This window comes from Schistocerca piceifrons, chromosome 8 (genome assembly GCF_021461385.2).
Source record: "Schistocerca piceifrons isolate TAMUIC-IGC-003096 chromosome 8, iqSchPice1.1, whole genome shotgun sequence".
Lineage (NCBI taxonomy): Eukaryota > Metazoa > Arthropoda > Insecta > Orthoptera > Acrididae > Schistocerca > Schistocerca piceifrons.
In genome coordinates this window covers 210,611,011-210,632,153 of record NC_060145.1, presented here as the reverse complement: position 1 = coordinate 210,632,153, position 21,143 = coordinate 210,611,011, and the positions used below count along the sequence as shown (strand labels likewise).

Here is a 21,143-nt window from a genome sequence, read left to right as displayed (position 1 = left end):
TTTCATCTAATTGGTCCTCAACTAATACTCGCACTTTCCTTTCAACAATACCTGAGAAGATTTTACCCACAACGCTGATTAGAGAGATACCTCTGTAGTTGTTACAATCTTTTCTGTTTCCATGTTTAAAGATTGGTGTGATTACTGCTTTTGTCCAGTCTGATGGAACCTGTCCCGACTCCCAGGCCATTTCAATTATCCTGTGTAGCCATTTAAGACCTGACATTCCGCTGTATTTGATGAGTTCAGACTTAATTTCATCCACCCCAGCCGCTTTATTGCACTGCAATCTATTGACCATTTTTACCACTTCCTCAAATGTGATCCTATTTCCATCATCATTCCTATCCCATTCTACCTCGAAATCTGAAACATTACTGATCGCATTTTCACCTACATTGAGCAACTCTTCAAAATATTCCCTCCATCTGCCCAAGGCATCCACAGGATTCACCAGCAGTTTTCCTGACCTGTCCAAAATACTTGTCATTTCCTTCTTACCTCCCTTTCGAAGACTGCTAATTACACTCCAGAATGGTTTTCCAGCAGCTTGACCCATAGTCTCCAACCTGTTTCCAAAGTCTTCCCACGATTTCTTCTCGGATGCTGCAATTATCTGTTTGGCTTTGTTTCTTTCTTCAACATAACTTTCTCTGTCTACCTGGGTTCTGGTATGTAGCCATTTTTGATACGCCTTCTTTTCCCTTTTACAGGCTGCCTTGACTGTATCATTCCACCAAGCTGTTTGCTTCATCCTACTTTTACACACTACTGTTCCAAGACATTCTTTAGCCACTTCTAGTACTGTGTCCCTGTACCTTGTCCATTCCTTTTCCAATGACTGTAATTGACTACATTCAACTAACTGGTACCTTTCTGAGATCGCTGTTATGTACTTGTGCCTGATTTCCTTATCCTGAAGTTTCTCCACTCTTATCCTCCTACATATGGACCTGACCTCCTGCACTTTCGGCCTCACAATCCCAATTTCACTGCAGATTAAATAATGATCAGTGTCATCAAATAATCCCCTGAATACACGTGTGTCCCTCACAGCCTTCCTGAATTCCTGATCTGTTATTATATAGTCAATGACAGATCTGGTTCCCCTGCCTTCCCAAGTATACCGGTGAATGTTCTTATGTTTAAAAAAGGAGTTTGTGATTACTAAGCCCATACTGGCACAGAAATCCAAGAGTTGTTTCCCGTTCCTGTTGGCCTCCATATCCTCTCCAAATTTACCCATAACCTTTTCATACCCTTCTGTTCGATTTCCAATTCTGGCGTTAAAATCACCCATGAGCAGAACACTGTCCTTGTCCTTTACTCTAACAACTACATCACTGAGTGCCTCATAAAAACTATCCATCTTATCTTGATCTGTCCCTTCACAATGTGGATATACTGACACAATCCTAATTTTCTTGCTAGACACTGTCGAATCTATCCACAACAGTCGTTCGTTTACATACCTTATTGCAACTACGCTGGGTTCCATTTCTTTCCTGATGTAAAGCCCTACACCCCATTGTGCTATTCCTGCTTTGACTCCTGACAGGTAGACCTTGTATTCTCCCACTTCCTCTTCTTTCTCACCCCTTACCCGAATGTCACTAACAGCTAAAACGTCCAGCCCCATCTTACTTGCAGCCTCTGCCAGCTCTACCTTCTTCCCCAAGTAGCCCCCATTGATATTAATAGCTCCCCATCTCATTACCCTTTGTTTGCCAAGTCGTATCTTAGGAGTCCCTGGTTTGTCAGTTAGAGGTGGGACTCCGTCACCTCCAAAGGTCCGAGGCATTTTGCTCTGATTGTTGCCAGCATCATATTTAAAGTACCAGGGAAGCAGGTTGCTAGCCTTACTTGTCCCGAGTCCCATTGGGTTTTACCCCTAACGGCTGAGGGACTAACCGGTGGATTTGGTAGTCTTTGCCTTATGAGCACAAATGTGACCACGACTCAGAATATGTCCGAGATGCCCAGCCTTATTCCAAAGTAACTGGTATCCCGACTGTCGGGACCACTTACTTGGCCACTCATACGTTGCCCATGGTTCATGAACTAGGACATGTCTACAGGAACCCACACCATCAACCACTATATTTATGGTATGTGAAGTTCAAAACTCAGATATACCTCTCCCAAAGCAGCTCAATGCATTTATCAAAATTTCTCAAGATAATTGACTTGTAAGTTTTTGGATCAAGTTTAGTATGCTAAACCAAGGTAGATTTTTTCAACAAGTATTGTCACTCTGTGGCATAGTGCTTGCTCACAGGGCCTGGGTTCAATTCCAGGTAGCAGGAGAACACATCATAAAGGTACTGAAACTTGCCAGCTTTCAGAGCCAGTGGTTCCTTCTTCTGGCAAAAGGGTTGAAGGGGAAGGAAGAGAGGTGAGGTTTAGGAAATGAAGTGATTTTGGAAAAAGCAACCTGAACTCCGGGTCAGGAGAGAATTAATGGATGGTATGAGAAGGAAAGACTGACATTGGGGATTGCTCCAGATGAGATTTGAAAAACTGAGAGCTTACAGAAATGGAAATGGTAATACACAGGACAGAGATTACTGACAAAACATCACACACAAGTTAATAAAAGTGGAAAGCTAAGTGCATTGTGTGTGTGTGTGTGTGTGTGTGTGTGTGTGTGTGTGTGTGTGTGTGTGTGTCAGCATGCACATGCATGCATGTGGAGGGAGGGATGGACAGATAAGAAAATGAAAGATATAGAAAACTAAAAGGGAGTGAAGAAAGGAATAGTTACTCCAAAGAATGCTGAGAGCAAAGAAATTAATGTAAATTAAGGCCAGGTGGATGGCGAGAACCAAGGACATGTAATGCCAGTTCTCACCTGCAGAGTTCTGAGAAACTGGTGTTTCGGAGAAGAATCCAGATGGCGCATGTGTTCAAAGAGGCACCGAGGACACGACTGCCGTGCTGTACAGAAAGCTCTGTGTTGCCGCTATACACCATCTGTCTATGGCTATTCATCCTAACTGATAACTTGGTGGTAGTCACACTGATGCAGAAGGCCCAACAGTGTTTACATAACAGCTGCTACACAATATGCGTTGTTTCACAGGTGGCTCTCCCTCTGATAGTATATGTTTTGCCAGTTACAGGTCTGATATGGGTTGCAGGTGATATGGGTTGCATAGTGTGTCTTACAACATGGATAGTCATGGGGATTGGAGCCATAGGTTAGGAAAATTGGTTTTGAAGGTGCTTAGGGTCTGACAAGGATACTGTGGAGATTGGGACGGCGACGAAATGCTATTCTAGGTGTGATCGGCAAAAAGTCTGGCAGAATGGACCTCACTTACACCTGTATGAATATTAAGAGCTCAGATGGAAAACCAGTTCTAAGCAAAAAAGGGAAGGCAGAAAGATGGAAGGAGTATATAGGGTTTAAACAAGGGCAATATACTTGAGGGCAATATTATCGAAATGGAAGAGGACACAGATGGAGATGAAATGGGAGATATGATACCGCGTCAAGAGCTTGGCACAGCACTGAAAGACCTATGTCCAAACAAACTACTGATAGCCGTGGGAGAGCCACCCATGACAAAACTCTTCCATCTGGTGAGCAAGATGTATGAGACAGGCAAAATACCCTCAGACTTCAAGAAGAACGTAATAATTCCAATCTCACAGAAAGCAGGCATTGACAGGTGTGAGAATTACTGACTATCTGTTTAGTTAAGTCATGACTGCTACATACTAACACGAATTTTTACAGACAAATGGAAAAACTGGTAGAAGCCAACTTCGGGGAAGGTCTCTTTGGATTCTGTAGAAATGTTGGAGCACATGAGGTAATATTGACCCTATGACTTATCTTAGCAGACAGATTAAGGAAAGGCAAACCTATGTTTCTAGCATTTGTAGACTTAGAGAATGCTTTTGACAATGTTGACTGGAATGCTCTCTTTAAAATTCTGAAGGTGGCAGGGGTCAAATACAGGGAATAAAAGGCTATTTACAACTTGTACAGAAACCAGATGGCAGCTATAGGAGTCCAGGAGGATGAAAGAGAAGCAGTGGTTGGGAAGGGAGTGAGACAGGGTTGTAGCCTATCCCTGATGTTATTCAATCTATATATTGAGCAAGCAGTAAAGGAAACAAAAGAAAATTTGGACTAGGTATTAAAATCCATGGAGAAGAAATAAAAACTTTGAGGTTTGCTGATGACATTGTCGTTCTGTCAGAGACAGCAAAGGACCTGGAAGAGCAGTTGAACAGAATGGACAGTGTCTTGAAAGGAGGATATAAGATGAACATCAATAAAAGCAAAATGAAGATAATGGAATGTTGTGGAATTAAATTAGGAAATGAGACACTTAATGTAGTAGATGAGTTTTGCTACTTAGGGAGCAAAATAACTGATGATTGTCCAAGTAGAGAGGATATAAATTGTAGACTGGCTATGACATGGAAAGCGTTTCTGAAGAAGAGAAATTTATTATCATTGAGTATAGATTTAAATGTCAGGAAGTTATTTCTGAAAGTATTTGTGTGGAGCATAGCCATGTATGGAAGTGAAACATGGACAATAAATACTTTAGACAAGAAGGGAATAGAAGCCTTCAAAATGTGTTGCTACAGAAGAATGCTGAAGATTAGATGGGTAGATCACATAACTGATGAGAATGTACTGAATAGAATTGGGGAGAAGAGGAATTTGTGGCACAACTTGACTAGAAGAAGGGATTGGTTGGTAGGACACGTTCCAAGGCATCAAGGGATGACCAATTTAGTATTGGAGGGCAGTGTGGAGGGTAAAAATTGTAGAGGGAGACCAAGAGATGTATACACTAAGCAGATTCAGAAGGATGTAGGCTGCAGCAGGTACGTGAAGATGAAGAAGGTTGCACAGGATAGAGTAGCGTGGGGAGCTGCATCAAACCAGTCTCTGGACTGAAGACCACAACAACAACATATGTTGCAGTTAGCCCTGCTGCTCCATTTCCAAAGTTCTCTAGTGCTATTCCGCCCCAGCCTGTAATTTATGTTGCAGTAGGTTTGCTGGTTCCCACTCTCATGGGTAAACCAGGCAAAAATGTCAACACTTTCATACAAAATTTAGTGGATGTAGGGAATCTGCCTCTGTGAGGTAATGAAGTGTTGGCCAGAGTTGCCAATCTTAAGTTGCAGGGAGAGGCTCACACTGATGTAAATTCCCTGGAAAGGCTGATAAGTACCAAGGTATCTGACATCCTTGAAAAAGGGCTATTGTATAGATATGGAGATAAGCATAGTGTTAGCTGTTATAGGGATGAACTCTCTGTGGTATCATGTATCAATACCACCCTACCAACATCTTTGAGTTGGCAAGAATATTGCAAGTTGCCAACAGACTCCGATAGCTGTCAGGCGGGATCTAGTGGATCGAAAGGAGCATGCCCGCTAAATTACGTCTGTAGTGGCCCTGGACTGTGAGTGCTTTCTGTCACAATATAGGATGATTGGCAGCAGCAACACAGCCCACTCACAATTGGAGCCTCTTTATTTTGTGGTGTTACACAGATGCCGCATCATCAGGACTCCGACACCATCATTCGTGTTTTAGTTCAGAGCAGCTCATCCTTGTTGCCATCGTATTAGCTGGACTTTACTTCTTGCTGCATTATTTGTAATGGGTCCTCGTAAATTTGGAGAAATACAAGTTAAGTAAATCTTCTGCTTACTATGTCAACTTATTCACTATTAATTTAGGCTCCTGTCCAGCTTTCCTACAACAACAGTTGCTACACTACTCTGTAGCCCACCTCTCCTCACAGTTGCATCTGAAGTCATACTCAACACTTTCGTCCATATGTCAAAATTCCGGGAAGGATTTAGAGTGCTGCGCTGACCAAATTACTGCTGTGTTGTGTCATGTACATGTACTAAGGGACAGTAATGAAAAGAATGAGGTAGTGCTCAGTGAACCAGAAGCTGGCTGTGTAGATGTATTTGTTTGCAAGATTTACCCATAGGGCCATGCTGAGGTGAAGTGCCTCAGCAATTTCTGCACAGCTCCCTGAACTTGACGTGCTGTGGCACAAAATGATGTTGAGCCATAATACAGGTAAAGCTCATCCACATATAGTGACAGTTGAACCAAAAGCCTCACTGTAGTCACGATACCATTGAAGGCAATGACGTAAAAGGTTGTGTTTGGAACTGATCCCTGATGTACTTCAGTTTCCTGTACAGATGTTTGCTGAGGGTTGGCCCCATCCAGACTCAGAACAGTTAGAGGGATAGGAAATTCTGGATACAAATGGGTAAGCAGCCCCAGAAGTCCCACATGTGTAGTGTAGACACGATGTGGTGATCCAAGTGGTATTGTACACCTTCTGCAGGTCAAACACACAGCAATCAGTTCTTGGAAATGGAAAGAAAACTGAAAACGTGCCCTTTCAATCAGTACTGTGCAAAGGGTTTCCTAGGCTTTTGTCTCACTCATCATGATTCCCCTGTCCCCCTTTCACAACTGCAATTCACTACCAGGAGACAGCACCACTGCTACTATTACTAACAGTCCTAGTGTTAAGAAAGGTTCCAATAATGTCAACAAAAAACCTACCTCAGCATCAGATGAAAGTATCCCAATTATACATCATCTGCTCAAGTCATCTGACATCCAGCAGTTGCCTACACTGGCTTATTTACATAAAAATACTATTCTAGGCTGCAGCAACCTTTAAAACTGTGTCAAAAGGAACACTCCCTCGATGGAATCCTATCTTGGAAGTTTATAGCTATCTTTAGTATCATCTTTAAATTATAATTTCTCTTACAAGGCTCATAAAACACAGTTACTTCTTTCATTCAAGGATATATAATTTCAGAGTGTATTTCACAAACTGTAAAATATTGTGTTACGGTGATACAGAATGCTACAGCCATTATATAAGACTGAGCTAGTGGATATCAAGAATGTATCACTAGAGGCTATGAAGCAGATTTCGTCCATACCAATGATAGCAGCAATGAGTACACAGAAAAGATTAAAATCAGCTGGGCAATATCACAAATAGATTGCTCCTGATTTGCAACAGGTGTTCCAAGATTATTGTGCTGTTTGGTGACTGTTATTTGAAATTTCATTTACCTTTTTGTATTTTTCCTATTATATTTTGAAAGTTCACTTCTTTCATTTTTGTGTCATGTATGAAAATGTTAAACAATGGAAAATCCAGAAAATTGAAAAGCAAGAGACAGTGGTCATGTGTGTGAGAGTTGTGTTTGCCTGATTGTGAATGTGTATGTGTCCTGATTCAGAAGAAGCCCTTGTGGCCAAAAGCTTGCTTGTTTAACAGTCTTTTTGTTGTGCCTGTCTGCAACTCAGCATCTCTACTATATGGTGAGTTGCAATCTATCCTTTTCATAATACTGTCATATGAAACAATTAATTATGCTATCAAATTGAATTTGTTTCTTTCATCAGTAGCTACAGATGATTATACATTTAATGTTACCCTAATCATGAAAGTTCAAGAGCAAAAATTACACTTAAAAATATATAACTGTTTTTTTTTCTTTATAAAATATCTTTGTGTTCTGATTATTACTTTGTTTACAAATGTTAGCATCTGACTTGCTGTATTGTTATCTTACAAAGTCTTTGCATCAATGAAGTGTGCTACCTTTGCTTACTGTAATGTAACTTTGTCTACAGACTTTCTGTGAAATGTTGGAGGAGATTGTTTGCAGGAGACCAACTCTGCAACTTGCTATCATATTACATGATGTGAAATTTATCTTGTGAGCTGACTACGGTCGACTATGTCTTTATCAACAATGATCACATTTGTAATGTATCAGTATGAGAAGAAATATAAAACCAGTCAATCTTTAAAGCAGAATTTAAATTGAGAGAGATAATTTTAAACTAGTGCCATTCATTATGTAAATGAAGAGAGTCATATTATAGACAGAGTTGAGTACAAGAATATACAATGATAATCCATGGTTAAAAAGTTAGTGTTTTTTCATAAACTTGATAACATCAGGCCCTCCGGAGGAGTCATCCTGAATTTTACTGGACAACAAGTTCAGCCAACAATATCTATGAAAAATCAAGATGATTATATTTATCAACTTAATTACCACTACAAACAACTTCAGAACAGTCTGTCTACAATGCTGTTTTCCTATTTAAAACGTTATACATTTATATGTAAGCTGATGCTGACTTAAATGTAAAAAATCTCAATTATCTATATTTCATTATCTTTATCACTACTGAACTGAGTGAAAGGGGTTTTTAGAATAGGAAAGATGGTAATCAGTACACTGGTGACAAACACCAGATAACAGTCATTGCTGGAATTGTATACTTTTGGAGGAAGAGATACATTAAGAAGTGTGGTGTGCACAGCCTTAAAAGCTTTATGTAAACATGAATGTTAAAAACTGTCAGATCCAGAAATGACTCCTCCATTAAAACTGGATGGTACAGCTTTACTTACTCTCTAGGCAGTCACGCTGCTCTATGAAGATGATGGATGAGAAAAAAAATGTATATAGTTTAACAAGACGTGGGAAAGAAAGAGAAAGAGGAATGTGATGGATCACAAGTAATGAATAGAGGGAGGAAAGAAAGTGGTGTGACAGATTGAGAAATGAAAATACAAAGAAGTTTACCAGCAGATGATGCAAAATATGCATTACTGTTTGACAGAAATAACTGGCCATACATATTAATTTTTAGGGAAATTATGAGCTTGAGAAAAGGAGGTACTTTGCCTCTTTCTTAAATACAAGAGAGCATTGAATCGTGTGAAGAGTGCAAGGTAGCTTGTTCTTGATGTGGACAGCATCAACAGAAGAGTTTGCACATGTTTTTGTTTAACAAACACACACGTATAGGATAACAGATGAGTGAGACCATGTGCTGCGATTATGATGAGATACCAGGTACTCAATTTCTTATGCAACATAATGAGGTGCACACACACTGAGGAGCCAGTGAAGTGAACATAGCATATGCCAGTTGCATAATTTATGTGGCCACAACACACTGGGCATAGAAGCACTGATATGATCAACTAATGGAAAGTAGAGAATGAAATAACAATATTATATTGGTATTCACCATACAGAGGAGATGTTGAGTCACAGACAAGATAGCAAAAGACTACTATAAATTTAAACTTTTGGCCAAAAGGGCATCTTCCGAAGCAGAGAACATGCACACATTCACAGAAATGCAATTAGCAGATGTGCACGCCCGCACACGCACACGCCCACACGCCCACACGCACGACCAGTGTTTCCAGCCAAAGTGGACAGAGACGCTGGTCAGGTGTGTATGAGTTGTGCTTGTGTGAAAGTGTGTGTGAGTTCGCTACTTCAGAAGAAGACGTTTTGGCCAAAAGTTTAAATTTTCATTGTGTCTGCCTATGACTCAATATATCTTCCATTTGGAGAGTAGTAATTTATTCTTTTCATATTATTCTTGATATGTGCGCCAAATAGAGGGATATTGTAGATGTAGCTCACGCAAGCATTAATGCTTATTTCTAACTGATTAGAGTTTTTGTAACTAATGCAGTGTTTGGCACAACAAGTGATTGCCCAAATTTACATTTGACATCCTGCAGCACATACAGGCAAGTGGCAGTTTTCTTGCAATTGGAAACAGTATTTTCTGCCCAGCTGAGATACTCATCCATAGTTACAGCGAAGTTGTTCAACATTTCTTGACAATGTATATGAGACAAATATGAGGCAACTGTTACTCCAAAGGAGGATGTTATCTGAAAGCAACATATTCCGTGTTGTTTATGTGCCTACTGGCCATTCACACATCAACTATACTTCTAGTTGTTACCTTCAGTCTTTCCAATATTTGTGTACCACTTAGTCAAAAGGACCAGGAAGTGCCTATTGAGTCCTACTCATGAATTTGGTGTCAAAACAACATTTAATAAAAAACATGTACAGGATACAAACATTCAACATACCGCATATTGGCAAAGTGTGTATCCATAGCTCCCCCATGGGGAAAGTTGGCTGCCATTCGTTCCATGAGGCGACAGAAACAAGCATATGTTGTGGCTTCATCATCAAAGATGACAAGTAGAGGAGCAACCAAATCACACATTCCCTGCATGTAGCCAACTTCCAGATGTTCCCAAACATACCTACAAATAAATAGCATTTTAGAGAAGTAAAATATATAATGCTAATTTTTATTTATTTATTCTATTTGGTCCAGTAAATAGTTTTCGTACGTTGTTTGCATATGATATACGACAAATCAGGGGTAAGATAGTTAATTTATATTTACATTAGATATTAAGCATGACTACATGATCAACTCAGTAACTATAAATAATGCCATTAAGTGACATAATACATAATTATATAATTAACAAGATTTGGTAAATTAGGTTCCTTATTATAATGTTTCAGAATTCAGAGACAGAGTAGAATCTGTAATCAAGCAAGAAACATTTCAACTTTAAATGTATCTGATGATGTTATGTATTTTAAGTAAGAAGGCATGTGGTCATATAACATAATCCCAGTGTAATATACTCTCATCTTATGCATAAGTTTGTACTACTGTGTTTACTAGTGGGTTAAGCTTCGGCCGAGTTCTGTATGAGTGTAAATCATAGTTTTTATTATTTATTTTTTTTAAAGATGCCATCTTTTGAAAAAATTAAAGAAACAAGACAGTAATGACATCTGGCAGTAATGTTTCTTACACTTGTGCCTATAATTGTGAAAATAAGTGCAAGTAACAATGGTCAACATCCACAAATGGCTTTGATTAAAAAAAAGTAAAATTATTTCATAAGTAATTCAATGCAAGGATTTGGTGATTCATATTTTGTACTACCTGCTTTTAATTCAGTACACAAACATAACATACTTGTTTAAGTGTTATAATGTGATCATTTCTCATCCTCTTGGTAAGTAATAACCACATAGAGAAGGCATTCAGTCGCAGACAGAGAAAATGAAAAGGAATGCTAGAAATATTTCAGGTTTTGGACAAAATCCTTCTTCAGAAATAGAAAATGCACACATGCATAGACACAAACACATTCCAAGAGCACAGATATCTCTCTCTCTCTCTCTCTCTCTCTCTCTCTCTCTCTCTCTCTGGCAACGGCCACTGCCTGCAGGCACTTAAGTCCAACTGTGACTATGTTTGACATAAGCAGCAATCTAGATGGGATAACTAGTGGGAGGATAGAGGGCATGTAGAATACTGGAGCGAGAGCAGAGAAGTGGATAGGCACGTGGAGGACAGGGACTATCAAGAAGCTTGTGGAGAGGGGACGATTATGAGAATGAAGGATATGTTGTAAGTAGAGTTCTCACATGAACAATTCTGAAAGGTTGGCCTTGGTGGGAAGAATCCAGACTGTACAGGCTGTGAAGCAGTCAGAGTGAAGCACATCACACTGGGTGATGGCATGTTCAGAAACTGGGTGGTCCAGCTATCTACTGGCTACAGTTTTTTGGTGGCCATTTATGAGGAGTGACAGCTTCTCATCCAGAATGACAGTGCTAGCAGCTAAGTTGGTAGATCACATGGCTAGTTTCACAAGTTGCCCTGCCTTAATGCCTGTGATAGAACTGGAGCTGGTAGAAGTGGGAAGATGTATGGGACAGCTCTTGCATATAGCTCTATTGCAAGTATATAAGCTGTGAGGCAAGGAGTTGTGAGCAGGAATATACAAACATATTGTGTAGGTTGGGAGGGCACTGGAATACCACTTTGGGAGGGGTGGGGGCACAGATTTCTCATTTCAAGGCATGATGAGAGTTAGTTAAAATCTTGGCAGGGAATGTTATTCAGTTGCTCCAGTCCTGGGTGGTAATGAGACACGAGGAGTGCTTCTTTGTGGCCAGACAGTGAGTACATGCCGGACGGTAAGTGACTGTCGAAACAAGTCATAGGAGATCTGTTCCTCTACTGCGACAGCTGCTACCCGTTCCATTCTTAAAACCCTCTTCCACACAGCCTAGCCACCTGTGACTATCACATCTGTAGCAACGAGCATCCCTCTCTCCAAATATGACATGAGTCTCACTGACAGACTGAAGTTAACCCTCCCTTCTTGTCCAGAAACACCCATGACTGGAGCAAATGAATCACATACTCCACCAGGGTTTAGACTACCTCTCACTGTGAATTGATACCCTCCTCACTACCCTCCCCACCTCTCCCACAGTGGTACTCCACCACCCTCCCAACATACAGAATATTCTTGTCCGTACTTACTCCACTCCTGCTCCCAATTCCTTGTCTCATGTCTTGAAGCCTTACAACAGACATAGATGCAAAACCTGTCTCAAGCATCTTCCTACTATCATCTGCACCACCCCTGTCACAGGCCCCTCCTACCCCATTAATGGCAGGGCATCTGGTGAAAGCAGTCACATCATCTACCAATTTAGCTGCAAGCACTGTCATTCAGTATGAGCATGAAAGCTGATAAGCTGTTTTTCCACATGAATAGCCACTGTCAAACTACAGTCAAGAGACAGCTGGGCCACCCAGTTGCTGAACATGCTGCTCAACGTGACATGCTTCTCTTTAATGACTGCTTCACAGTCTGTGAAATCTGAATTCTTCCACCAATACCAGCTTTTCTGGATATTGCATGTGGGAACTTTCCCTTAAAGCAATTGTTTGTTCCAATAAGCCCTGGGCCTCAGCCTTCACTAACCTGTCCTTCACCTGCCTATTCCCTTCCTTGCTCCCACTCCAGTACTGCACATGCCTTCCATGATGCCAATGCATGTACATAATTCTTTGGCTTCCTCTACTTCTTTTCTCCAATTTCTACTGGTGAGTCATGAGAGATACTGCACACAGTCACAATAGTATAGATAGGACAAGAGTAAACAAAATAAAGTTAATGTGCTGTCTATTTCTGTAACATGAGTAATTTATGCTAGTATTGCTGTCTTCAAAGCCAGTGTTTAGATGTGAATCCAAAGTGACAGATTAAGCCCGTTTTTAGATGTGAAAACAATGTAACAGTTTCCTAGTCATTTTCCAACTCAGCAGTTGTAAATACGTAGAGAATTGCTTTCAACATAGCATCTATCTCGTCCACTTCAAAGAAGGATATAGGTCTTTATTACATTGAATGATGATGTTTTTCATGTCTCATAATGCTATTTCAAGAATCAAAGTCCAACAGCTCTCACTTAGTCAGAATTCTCATAATCTAAGTACTTTCCTCTTGGGCGAAGCAACTTGCACTTTCCAGATACACATTCCAATTTTTTGACTCAATAACACATATGTTCTCTACTTTTCTTGTTATACATGCATGACAAATTAGTTTGCACTGATAAAGGACATCAACAGAAACTGTAACTGCCATTTTCTGTGTTCAGAGCGTCATCCATTTCTGTAAGGGTTTCCAACTTTCTCAGGTTTTGCTTTCAGTTATTTTTTCTGTGACTATATGTGTGCTGATGTAAGTTCTGTCTCTCTTTGTGTGTGTGTGTGTGTGTGTGTGTGTGTGTGTGGTGTAGAGGGAAACACTCCACGTGGGAAAAATATATCTAAAAATAAAGATTCTGTAGCTTACCAAATGAAAGCATTGGTACGTTGATAGAAACAATAACAAACACAAACAAACACACAAATTTCAAGCTTTAGCAACCCACAGTTGCTTCATCAGGAAAGAGGGAAGGAGAGGGAAAGACGAAAGGATGTGGGTTTTAAGGGAGAGGGTAAGGAGTCATTCCAATCCCGGGAGCGGAAGGACTTACCTTGAGGGGAAAAAGGGACAGGTATGCGCGCTCGCGCGCGCGCGCGCGCGCGCGCGCGCCCACACACACACACACACACACACACACACACACACACACACACACACAGATATATATCCATCCGCACATAAGAGACACAAGCAGACATATGTAAAGGCAAAAGCTGATAAGCTGTTTTTCCACATGAATGGCCACTGTCAAACTCTTTGCCTTTACACATGTCAACGTACCAATGCTTTTGTTTGGTAAGTTACAGAATCTTTATTTTTAGATATATTTTTCCCATGTGGAATGTTTACACACACACACACACACACACACACACACACACACACACACACACACACACACACACACGCACACGCAGAGAGAAGGAGAGAGAGAGAGAGAGAGAGAGAGAGAGAGAGAGAGAGAGAGAGAGAGAGAACTGACATCAGCACACACATAGTACAGAAAAAAACAAATTACAAGCAAAACCTGAGAAAACTGGAAACACTTACAGATATGAATGATACTCCAAATACAGAAAATGGCAGTTACAGTGCTGTATTTTACAGTGACCAAAAAGAAAACTGTAAACTTTCAAACAATTTCCCACAAGAAAAATTGTTTGGCTCACAAATACTGACTCAGGCACTGATCTGTAAGTACTTTTCCATTTTATTATAAAAACTTCAATGAACTGTTTCGAATCAATAACCTGATTGTGCAAACAATAACTTACACGTACAAACGAAAAAATCATGTAATATTTCAGGACACTCAATGAGGATGCCTTGCAACTATGGTGAAATGCTTCTAGTTGCAAAAGTTAAATAAACACACTTGATGTGCACCATGCAAAAGCCATTTTTCTTTTGAACTACTACAATTTGTATGTAGCTGCTACAAAAATGGCTACCACAGAAAAGTTATTATATGGAATTGTGCACATTTTAAAACTTTTCTTTTTGATTGACTTACAAGACTTTTATTAACTTACGTGAACATAACATTTCGTAACTTCTCCAGATTATCAGGTGTAAAATACCAGTAGTTTCTGTCACACCTCTGAACGTCTTTATCAATGCGATGTAAATTCAAGCCAAATGTTTCGAGCAGTTCTGCCTGTAACAAAGTGATTTGTTTAATTTGTGATGATGATGATGATGATGGTGATGGTAAAGATGATGATGATGATGATGATAACAATAATAATAATAATAATAATAATAATAATAAATGCAAAAAGCTGCCATGTAAATGATGCAGATAAACAGTATCACAAGGCACAATTACAACTATGTAAGATAGTGAATAGTTATCCCTCTATACACTGTCAAGTGTCACAGAGTTCAAAGCAGTCGAATTTACTTCCAAATGGGCACTCAACTACAACACTAAGACTTTAGACCAAAGAGAGTAATTACACAAATGCAGTATAGGGTGTAACAGAGTGAGGTGGAACCACCATTTTTGTTCTTGGACCGCTTCTAACATCAATATCTTTTATTTCATTTGCTCCAGCTTTGTGAACAGAATATATATGAAAGTTACACAAAATGAATACTTTCTCATTCAAGCAGCAAGTCATAAAATTTTATTGGTCACAGAGTAATTTCACAAGCACTGATAAAAATAGTACAGTTAGTTTAACTGGGAATAATTTTCATAAATAAATCTTCACAATTTAAGATTCATCAAGAACTTGTAGAGATATAGTTTGCAGTGAGTTAACATATTCCTGGCTAAATTGGTATAGCTCATTTTGTAGACCTCATTTTCCTCTTCTCCACAAGCACTTTTTTCCTGAAAAACTTTTCATTTTGAAAATAATTCATGACCAAAGTTCTCTTGTTCTGAAATATTTGAATCTTAATTTATGATTATTTCCAAAATTCAGTCTATGGTTCTGTAGTAGCCATGATTTTTCTGATTCCATAAATGCCCAATTCTAGTAGATGAACTTGTGAAATTGCTAATTATTCAATTTTTAACATTTCTTGGACACTACTATGAAAATAACAGCTCTGCCATTGCAGTTGTGAGAAGCCTTAGAAGCTGGCAGGAGCCAAAAACCTTGCAGCAATTGGCCTGCTTACGCATTATGAGCCAATCCAGGTTGAGCACTGGAACACCGATACCACAGCGAAAGGCTACACTGGAACTGGCTGGCCAGTTCTGCACCTTTGAGTGACAGACTTGTTATATATGTCCACAGAAGCGGTACATCAGCACAACAAATGACCACTTAATCAGAATAAATACCCATCATTTCTAGCCAAAAGTGTCCTAGTTTGGCAGCACCAGCCACAAGAAGAGCACTATGCCAGGTGGTAATATTGTTCTGCAGGCAGCCACTACGAGGATGGACCTTCACTATCGTTAGTCCAAATGAAGGATCTGAGTCCATCTCCATGGATTTCCCACTTGTGAGCCACCTTCCAGCTCTCTCCAGCCACAGCAGACTTCAGCTCTGGAGGACAGCTGTTTGAGACGAGGGCAGTGCAGCCGCTCATCCTCCTACGCTGGTGCAGGTGATATGGTACCGCATGCCTTCGCTTACAAGGGCAAGTTCCTACTTATGAGGACTGACATCCCCTGCAAGAATAACATGGGGCCTCAGTGTTGCTGGCATTCCTTTCTGCAAGCAGCAAGCTGTGCATAGCTGGTGTGCATGCTGCTGCAAGTACTCTGGGTGTCAGCATTCCTCCAGCTGTTCATTTCACAGCTGCTTCTGGCCACCTGCTGGGTTCAGCTACTCTCTGTGTGCTGCCCTCATCATGTGCCAAGGGGGGACAAGGTCGCTGCATTGTTGTAGCTTGAGTCTGAATAAAGTATTTGACAAATTATACTGTTTTTATGAGATACCTATGGCCAACATCCTGACAATGACCCACCACCGTTATCCAACCCTGTTACCACAGAGGCCACCAACCCAGAAGGGTTGATCACACACAGCAACCGCACACAGCTTCACGTCATAGCTGCAGTTCGCAGTGTCAGCATACAATGAAATCAGTTATCAAGATCTCTTCTTGTGTTCGGAGGAGATGGGTCAAGGCACAAGGCACAACTTAAGGATAGCATTCATGAAGCCATTAGAACCAGCTTATTTATTGCAATTCTGTGACAATGGTAGGGAAAACAATTTGCTACCAGTAAGGTGTTCACAGTGCTACGAGGGCATTATAACAATACTGTGCAAAGGATAGATTGCTACTCACTATATAGAGGAGACACTGAGTCACAGAGAGGTACAACAAAAAGACTGGTATACAATTGAGTTTTTGGCCATGCATTATTGTGAACCAGCTTCTCCGTTTTCAAGCCCAAGAAGACCAAATAAATTTACTGTTCCTAAAAACTCCATGTTTTGTAAATTACAGTCCACAACGTCCACTAGAAGAACATATCACGTAAATAAATGTGATAAACCTCAGAGATTAAACTGGCAAAGAACATGTTGTTATACTAATAACTGTATTATTGCTTGAGGGAACTAGATTATGTTATTTGAAAGAAGGATGGCAGGAATATTAGAGTTTAATGCCCTGTAGACAGCGCAGGCATTAGAGACAGAGTACAAACTCAGATTACAAAAGGGTGGGACAGGAAATTAGACTGTGCCCTTTTCAAAGGAACCACCCTGCACTTACCTGAAACAATTTAGGGAAATCACGGAAAAACAAAATTGGAAAGGCCAGATGGAGATTTGAACTGTCATCCTCCCAAATGTGAGTCTAGTGTGCTAACCAAGGTGCCTCCTCGTGCTCGATCATTTGAAAGAAGACAAGAATACAAATCTTATCTGAGACAGTATGTGTATCACCACATGTTGAAGGTGACTAGAAAGTTTCTCATTTCAGGGCACTAAATAACACAATATTAAATAGTAACACCTACAAAATAAAGGATCCATTAAATAAATTATCCATCGTCTTTAGTGAGCATATGTTATGGTATATGTTAGAGTATTTTCCGGTAACATGGGAAAGCCAAATCTGTATTAAAACTGAAATGTATTATTCTAATAACATAATACATTTATTGACAACAAATAAAAAATAGATAACCTTATTTGGGTTTTGCTGGTTAACGGTTTCCATTACAACTTAGTAATAAATCAAAAGTCCTAATGACTATGTGATGGATGCTGCACATACCAGTAAAATACAATATATTTTAATATGTTTCCACTGTAATATCACACGATATTTGGCACACATTAACAAATAGTGTGTGACTAAAATAAGTTACATTTTTTCCAAAGTACAAGAAGTTTGATTTTGAAATTTTAAGAATCAAAAAAATGTTTTAGGAAAATTCATCAATTTTATGAATATAGTTAAGTAGCACATATTTTAAAGCTTTTAAGAAACTGAATAAAATGATAAATTTAGCTCGGTAAGTCAATTTTTGAGATAAGGTTTCAAAATGTGACAAAGTCTAACAATTTTGGAAACTTTACAAATGAATAACTACAAAATGAAAGGCCCAAAAAATTTAATGTCGGATTTGTCATGAAGAGAACTGTTACTAGCTATGTACAAAAATTGTCAAAATCTAAGATGTCAAGAACCAGGGTATTGGCTAATTTTCCTGAGACTGAACCTAATATTGTATTCTAAATCACAAAGTTGACACTACATTACATCTGAAAAACCAAACAAGTATATTTAAAATGTCCTCTGCCAAATATAGTGCTCTATTTTACATTTACTACTGAGCTCAAAGAAACATATGTGACAGCTGTAATATATTGACAACAACCTCTATGAATTTTAATAGCACTAGTAAATTATCTTTCAACTTCAATTAATTATAATTACATTTCTCTCAGCCAGTGTAAATATTATTATTTGCTACTGTCATCACTCTACTGGTTAATATTAGTAGCCTAGTTGATGGCAAGGAGAATGGGTTACAATAATACATACTGTTATAAGCACCTATCCTGGATCAACAACCTGCACAAAAAAAAATAAAGGATTGAAAAAAATTACAGCAAACAATGATATAAGGCCAAAGTTGCAGTTGTGAAATAAATCATTTCTACAATCAACAGCAAATATGATGCCCTTTAAGGAATGATATTTCATTTGGGTAAACTATGTAGAGAATTTAATAATTCAAAATGAAGGAACAAAATTAGAAACCCATTTACATATTTGAAATAATGTTCACCTTATATTAACACAGAAAAATCCTAAAATTCTGCATCTCCACTAAAACGGCATTAACATACAAAAGGGTTGCATACTCTGAATCCCCTTGATATAAAAGAAGGTAATAAAATAGCAAAAAATGGTTCAAATGGCTCTGAGCACTATGGGACTTAACATCTATGGTCATCAGTCCCCTAGAACTTAGAACTACTTAAACCTAACTAACCTAAGGACAGCACACAACACCCAGCCATCACGAGGCAGAGAAAATCCCTGACCCCGCCGGGAATCGAACCCGGGAACCCGGGCGTGGGAAGCGAGAACGCTACCGCACGACCACGAGATGCGGGCAATAAAATAGCAAAATAATAGAAATATAGCAGGAAACAAATTATGAGAATAAAATAGAATGAAGGAGGCACAGCAGTATAGCATTTCAGAAATAAAAATAAGTTTGCTGAAATGGTACACCAACACTGGACAACAAGTAATGATACCCCAAAAAATAGAAAGGAACTATGAACATGGATACAAATATAACAAACTTCTAACAAACAGTGTAGCTTTCAATATCACAATGAAAACTAAAGATGACGGTGGAACATTCATTGGGAAGATTGTTATAAAAGACTGATTCAAAATGGACTTGGTCTCAGGTGAGGCCTTTGTGTTTTTGTCAAATGTCAGGATTAAACAGAAGCACCTGGTGTACTTGGAGATACAAGTGAAATGTTGGTGAGAGGAAAATACATTTGGAAATACCAACCGAGTAGACTCCACCTTGTGAACTCGCTGGGGATACACAGGAAGAGCGGGCAGACTCCTCCTCTTCTACAGCAAGAGTATCGTGTTCTTCAGGATGTGTCTCAAGCGTTCTCTCCCCTGTGACCAAAATAAGAAACAAAACTATGTAAATGGAAACATGCAACTTTGTTTTATAAACCACATTAATGAAGTTTGCCTATTTCCTCTGTAAGATACCTGTATGTTACTTGGTTACTTCTAACTTCACTTCAAATTGAAAATCATGATTCAGTAAGCATAATATCCCCATTAATAATAAGTCCATCAAATACACTATAAAGAACACCATACAGGTAAAAACTGGAAGCATGTGAGTCTTCTGCAGATGGAAATAAACATTTTTACAAGGCCATGATTTGATTCTGAATAACCATTTCAAATTAACAAAGGCAAACAGAATCTTGGTTAGTCACTGTTGCACAGTGACAATGGATTTTAGAACCCAGTATCCAATGGAAAAGTTACCAGAAGTGTTCTTTACTTACTTTTCATCAATTTTTCCCCTCATGTCTGCACAAAACTCAATATAAAGAACTGCCATGACTTGTGGTCAAGAAATATAAATGAACTGGACTGTGATAAAAATTAAATTATGTGAATTGAAATATACAACAAAATGTGTGCACAAGTAATATAGGCATAAAAGGTGTAATTGCCTATGAGGTGGAATTCTAAAATGGAAAACACAAAACAATACCCAAAGTAAACTGCAATGTACAACCGAATAGCTGCAGTATCTCAAAGAAATATCTAAAATTTTATAGCATTAGTAGAATAACACAGTATTTTAACAACTTAAATAGAGCACAGAAAAAAGGGGATAGGAAACCATGTAACATTCATTTCCCTTTTTCACACTACACATGTTCACTGAACCCACCTTTTATACACACACACACACACACACACACACACACACACACACACATATACACACACACACATTATGGAGAGACCCATTTAACCTGCACCATTACCACATGTGTTTTATGTTATGTTTGGCTGTGAAGTGTGTGTATTCAGATAATGGAAAAAACATTCACCAAAGTGTTGTTTTACGAAGAGATAAATTTAATAGCTGCATACAATTGCATGGTAGACGGGCCAAGCAAATATTTTGGTGGGTTTCAGGAGATGTGAAAAGACCAAAGTGATGATCTACTAGAAGGTGAGCACATGTGAACATGGCACTATATTATTTTGTCTACTAACTGCTTAAAATGATTATTACATGTGGACATGGCACTATATTATTTTATCTACTACCTGATTAACTGAAATGCATATGTCAGGTAGGAGTGGGAATGGGGATAGATGGGTCATTTAGCTTTAACCAAATTCAGCACTGAGTTGCTGTTTATATATGTTTGTGATCAATATTTGCATACTTTTCATTTGCTATGGTAGGCTGTACTTATCTTCAACAAAGAAAATAATAATAATATC

At 39.0% G+C, this 21,143-nt stretch overlaps 1 protein-coding gene across 1 annotated transcript in view; it reads right to left on the bottom strand.

Moving 5' to 3' along the window:
* The window catches only part of LOC124711809 (small G protein signaling modulator 1-like), a 319,654-nt gene that overhangs the window by 40,045 nt on the left and 258,466 nt on the right, over nucleotides 1-21,143 (bottom strand). The window contains exons 21-23 of the mRNA XM_047242033.1: nucleotides 19,660-19,775; nucleotides 14,729-14,853; nucleotides 9,960-10,139 (exon numbers count right to left, since the gene is read on the bottom strand). Coding sequence (XP_047097989.1) covers nucleotides 9,960-10,139; nucleotides 14,729-14,853; nucleotides 19,660-19,775 — 421 coding nt within the window. The remainder of the gene's footprint in view (nucleotides 1-9,959; nucleotides 10,140-14,728; nucleotides 14,854-19,659; nucleotides 19,776-21,143) is intronic.